Source organism: Lactuca virosa, chromosome 8 (assembly GCF_052849685.1).
Source record: "Lactuca virosa cultivar CGN04683 chromosome 8, Lactuca_virosa_CGN04683_v6, whole genome shotgun sequence".
NCBI classification, from domain to species: domain Eukaryota; kingdom Viridiplantae; phylum Streptophyta; class Magnoliopsida; order Asterales; family Asteraceae; genus Lactuca; species Lactuca virosa.
In genome coordinates this window covers 9,688,166-9,693,788 of record NC_136433.1, presented here as the reverse complement: position 1 = coordinate 9,693,788, position 5,623 = coordinate 9,688,166, and the positions used below count along the sequence as shown (strand labels likewise).

The window sequence follows — 5,623 nt, the reverse complement described above, 5'->3', positions numbered from 1 at the left end:
TTGTGGAGGAGAACACAAATATACAAATATATTTCCATTTTTGTTTCAAACATGAACCAAATTTTGTGTTTAAACCTGGGCAAAACCCATTTTTCCAAAATGACTTTTCCAATAAAATCAACTATCATAAATTTATTGGAAATCCTAAACTACCTTCAAAAAATCAAGATAAGAAAAAATACTTGTTTTTATGAGACCTTACTTTGTAGTAATTTTTTTTTTTGAAAAATCTTGGAACTTTCTAGAATAGATATTATTTTGTGATAAGCCTCTTCAATTTTGTGATTACCCATTATTTTTCACCTTTAAGTAGATATCTATGTTTCATCAATTTAAGATTTCGGGCCCTTTTTTTCACATTGCTTTAAAACCTCAAGTCAAGCAATCGTCCGTCTCAGTACTTTAACTTCGTCTTCCTCGTTTGTTTCTAGAGACTTCTCTGCAAGTCAATGGCGTCTGATCTCGTCGCCAAGGCTAAAGAGGCTTTCATTGACGATCACTTTGAACTCGCCGTTGACCTATATTCCCAGGCCATCCTCATCAACCCTACCGACGCCGACCTGTTCTCCGATCGGTCTCAGGCTAACATCAAGCTCAAAAACTTCACAGGTATACCACGTCTCTTATTTGTTCATTTGTATGTTCAGATCCTGATACGAAGAACAAACCGGACCAAGTGTTTTAGTTTTATATTGCATGCGTAGTTTAATTCAACCGGATAAATAGCATATCTGATTAATGGTAGGTTGTAGAATTTGATTTTGTCTAACAGGTAGCTCTCTGAGCGTTTTGGTTACCTGACATCCCGATTGTTCATGGAGAGATGTTTGTGATGGCTTAATGAATTGATTAGTTGTCTGATACTTTGGTTTATATGTAGGTGTTTTTTTGGTGTGGTAATTGATATAGGTTTCTTTATGCTGGAGTTGTTCTAGTAGCTTGAAACATGTTTGATTAAAGTAAGTTTTGAAAATTTGTAATTTATGCAGTTCTGTGATCCATGGATTTTTTGTTGCTAAATGACAATCTGTTTTGTTCAAAATCAATCAATTAGTTTGAAAGTAGAATGTGAGTACACACGGTGTGTCTTATGTCATTCATGTTACGAGGTAGTGGTATAAAAGCTAAAGAACCTGCACCATATCAAAAGTTCTTGATTCCTACAGATGATTGCTAGGTTAACTATTGGTGAATTTGAGTATTATGCGCTTCCTGTATCTGCAATGATATAGGTTCATTGAATCACACTTATTCTCACTTTCAAAGTAAAAGAATATGTAATTTGTCAACGACCAATTGAGTTGATTACTCTAAGTCATGCTGATTGTGCACATACGCTTTTGGCATTAGTTGGCACTATTTGAGAAGTCATGCAAATCAAATGCAGGGAGTCTACTTCTAAATTAGAATACAAACATAGATGAATAGATTTGGAAAGATTGAATAAGAACACAGTTGGTGAAGATGTGCTATTCATTTTCATGAATTACGTGACTTGTTTTGGTTGCGTGTTTGTTTACCCTAGATAGGAATTTGAGGGAGGATAGAATAATGTTGATGTTGTTGTATATTCTTTCTTTTGTCATATTTAGTAACACCAAAAAGTACATCGATTTTAAGTCTATAAAAGTGTTTGTACCTTTTTAAATTTAGTTACTTTGTGCTGTGGACTGATCCGTGTTTCATGCCATTGACCTTTCCATTTCAACATAACTACCATGAAAGTTTCTATATTTATCATCCCTTTTCAACATAAGCAGACAAGATCATATGTTTATTATTATTATTATTCATTGGAACAGAAGCTGTTTCTGATGCGAACAAAGCAATTGAGTTGGACCCCACAAATCCAAAACCATATCTGCGCAAAGGGTAAGAGGCTCTTGAAATATTTCATTTTAATTTGTTACCCATTTTTTTAAAATGTGTCATTTTGATATCTTGTGCTTATGTATATGAATAATTGAATATCATCCAGTAATTAAATGTTTGCCTGTTTCTCATTTGGATAGCACTGCATGTTTCAATCTTGAAGAATATCTGACAGCTAAAACAGCCTTCAAAGCTGGTGCTTCTTTAGTTCCAGATGATACAAGATTCATAGAATGGATCCAAAAGTGTGACAAATGCATTGCAGGTGATTCCTAAACCCTAAACCCTATTTTACCCAAATCAATAAAAAGTTTCTAATTTTTTTTTTTTTTTTGTTAATAAACAGAGGAAAATGATGAGGTACCGATGCAATCTGTGGACTCAGTTTCAACCCCCACTGAGGTAGTGACTACTCCTCAAGCACCTGAAAAAACCGATGCAGCTACAAAAGATGTGGAACAAGTAAATAACGTCTCTACCGAATTGGCAACAAGGACTCCTGCCAAACCAAAATTCAGGTCATATATATATTTTTTTATAGAAAATGATAATGACTAATTCCATTAGGGGTAAATGTGCATTTATGCAACAACGTTTTATCTTTTTTCTTAATTAATGCAACAAAGTGTCTCTTTAGATAAAATATGAAACCGTGTTCCGGTCTATGAGACTACAACCAAAATATGAAACATTTTATCCAGAAATGTTCCATTTTTACCCCTTTATGTAACAATATTTCTCTTTTAAATCGATTTATTTAACAATGCTTTACCTTTTTTACCAAATAATGCAACTGACATGAATTATGCAAACCATGTTTCTACTGATTAAAATTGCATCTCTTGGTACTAAAATGAAACGTTGCTACATATTTTGTGTATAAAAGTATAAAACCCCACTTTATTTAATAATTAGGTTAAACTGTGAAAATGTTGTTGCATAAATGCACATTTAAGACTATTCCATAATCAGCAAATGAGTTCCCTGAGGTTCTTACTTGGCAACATGAAAAATATGTTGCACTTATTTTCTCATATATATATATATATATATATATATATATATATATATTTCTATTTTAGTATTATTTTCCAACAAACCATATATTATATATATGCAGGCATGAATTCTATCAGAAACCAGAGGAGGCAGTTGTGACCATATTTGCAAAAGGCATACCAGCTGAGAATGTCTCAGTTAGCTTTGGTGAACAAATAGTATGTTGCCATTTCATTTTTCTATTTTTTTTATCTAGATAAATAGTACATTGCTATTTAATGGCTAGTAACTGGTTTTATTTGTTTTTTTTCAGCTAAGTGTGACCATTGACATCCCTGGTGAAGAGGCGTACATTTTTCAACCACGATTGTTTGGAAAGGTAACATGTGCACTTAAAAGCAAACTGTTTTTTCTTTAATATATATTGTATTAACTTACCTATTGTTTTTTTTTTTTTTTTATAAATAAAACAGATAATTCCTGCAAACTGCAAATATGTTGTCCTGTCAACAAAAATAGAAATTCGTCTTGCAAAAGTGGAACCAGTTCACTGGACATCTCTTGAGTTTAGTAATAACAGTTTGGTTGTAAGAAGCAGCACTGTTTCATCAGGTGACTCATTTTCTCAAATGTTTTTTAAACATCATTTATCCAGTCAATATTAAATTAGGAGTAATTTACATTTTTAGTCCTTGAGTATAGTTTGTTTTTGTCAAATTTAGTCCCCAAAAGGTTTCTCTTGCAGTTTTGGTTCTTATTTGAGGTTCTTGTAACATTTTTGGTCCATGTTCCAAAGTAAAATGACTAATTTTGCTCCCTGAGTATAGCTGATTCTTGCAACTTTGGCTCCAAGAAGTTTTCTCTTGCAAATTTGGTTCTTATTTGAGGTCCTTGTGACATTTTTGGTCCTTGTTTCAAGTAAAATGGTTAATTTTGATCCTTGAGTATAGCTGAATAGTCATTTTTACTTGGAACAGGGACAAAAAAAACATTATGAAAACCTCAAATAACAATAAAACTTGCAAGAGAAGTTTTTAGGACCAAAAATGAATAAATTAGCTGTACTCAGGGACCAAAATTGTAACTTACTCTTAATATAGTGCTTAAACTTGCTCTTTAATGATTGATAAATATAGGTAATCAAAGACCAATGTACCCTTCCTCGAAACCTACAAAAGACTGGGATAAACTTGAAGCTCAAGTGAAAAAGGAGGTATATCTTTTGACCTAATGATGCCTCACTTGTCCCCACAACTGATGACATGGCATTCAGTCTCACAAAGTAATAACTGAATCTTTTATTGACAGCAATGATAATAATAAGACTTATTTGATTTTCAGGAAAAAGATGAAAAACTTGATGGTGATGCAGCTCTGAACAAGTTTTTCCGTGACATATATCAAGATGCTGACGAGGATACAAGAAGGGCCATGAGAAAATCTTTTGTAAGACCAACTGTTTTTTTTTTCTTTTCTAAAACACTAGAATTAGCAATATACTTTCATTTATTCCTATTACAACATTGTATTTTTGAAAATCTACCCAAGATTATAGCAATGTCATTCAAATTTAAATCAATTTTCATGTGGTAGATTTTTAAAAGTATAATGTCCTAATAAGAAAAGAACTGAAAGTAGAGTTGATATAATTGGTGGATTTTTCAAAGTATAGTTGTCTTGATAAGAGTTTTTTTTTTTTTTCAAAGTATGGTTGTTTTTTCAAAGTAGAAAAGTTATTTAATAAGAAAAAGAATTGAAAGTAGATTGTGGTAATAGAAAGAATAAAAGTACGTTGCTATTTTGTTATTAACAGGTGGAGTCGAACGGGACAGTGCTGTCGACAAACTGGAAAGAGGTGGGATCGAAGGAGGTGGAAGGAACTGCACCAGATGGTATGGAACTCAGGAAATGGGAATATTAATTAAAAGTCTCAAGGCAACTTTTGTTTTGTTTTTGTTTTGTGTGTCATAGCTCATAACGTTGGTTAATCTGTTATTCATTTTCCTTCTACTAGTTTTGCTTTTTGTTGCTATTTACTCTTTAAGTTTATACATCCTTAAGAGTTTTTTTTGGTATAGATGTGTTTTTGACTTTTATGTTTTGATGAAAATTTTCTCATTTTGGTTGATAATGAAAAATGTATGGTTTTGTATTTGTTTCTTTTCTTTAAAAAAATATTCATGTTTATAGCCCACCAAAGTGGTTAGGTCTATCCAGACACATGGAATAAGAGGCTGTTTGGTATGCCTCTTAATGGTTCCATCACGAGAGGTACGCTCTTGGTTGGACTTATATTAGCCTCTGAATGGGACATCCAACCTCTTAATGGCTCTGAATCGTTCAGATATGTTGGCATTGCTGAATGGAGCTGATGGAGCCTAATTTCTATAAGGTAAAATCGAACTACATTTTGTAGGTTAAACCAAACTACAAAATAGAATTTCATGTTGCAGGTGGGTATCAGATTAAACTTATTTTCATCTCAAAAACTATATGTGCTTGGTATTAGCTTTGAGGTTCTTTATGTACTTTTCTTATGCAATGTTGTACGTATATTCAGTTTGCTTGATCTTGTAAAGTATTCTTGTAGACGGCTAAGTAGATAATGCTTCCAAATATTGTTCTTAGAAGCTTGATATTACAAACAATACTGGTGCATATGTGAGCAATTAGAAGTCATCCCTGTGGCCCCATTCTCTTTTGCAAGGGTTAAACAAACCTCTTTTGTCACCCTTTAAGATTTCTCTATTTT

At 32.6% G+C, this 5,623-nt stretch overlaps 1 protein-coding gene across 1 annotated transcript; it reads left to right on the top strand.

The window, feature by feature from the left end:
* The first annotated feature begins 341 nt into the window (after positions 1-341).
* On the top strand, positions 342-5,023 carry LOC145130023 (protein SGT1 homolog B-like). The gene is made up of 10 exons (XM_079064878.1): positions 342-609; positions 1,803-1,872; positions 2,013-2,137; positions 2,219-2,390; positions 2,993-3,089; positions 3,185-3,250; positions 3,345-3,483; positions 4,008-4,084; positions 4,213-4,317; positions 4,685-5,023. Exons 1-10 carry the CDS (start codon positions 450-452, stop codon positions 4,790-4,792), a joined length of 1,119 nt encoding a protein of 372 aa, XP_078921004.1. The 5' UTR covers positions 342-449; the 3' UTR covers positions 4,793-5,023.
* The last annotated feature ends 600 nt before the right edge of the window (positions 5,024-5,623 follow it).

Coding starts and splice junctions, on each gene's coding strand:
- LOC145130023 (XM_079064878.1), top strand. CDS start 450: ATGGCGTCTGATCTCGTCGCCAAGGCTAAAGAGGCTTTCATTGACGAT. Junction 4,085..4,212: donor AAGCTCAAGTGAAAAAGGAG/GTATATCTTTTG, acceptor TTTGATTTTCAG/GAAAAAGATGAAAAACTTGA. Junction 4,318..4,684: donor GGGCCATGAGAAAATCTTTT/GTAAGACCAACT, acceptor TGTTATTAACAG/GTGGAGTCGAACGGGACAGT.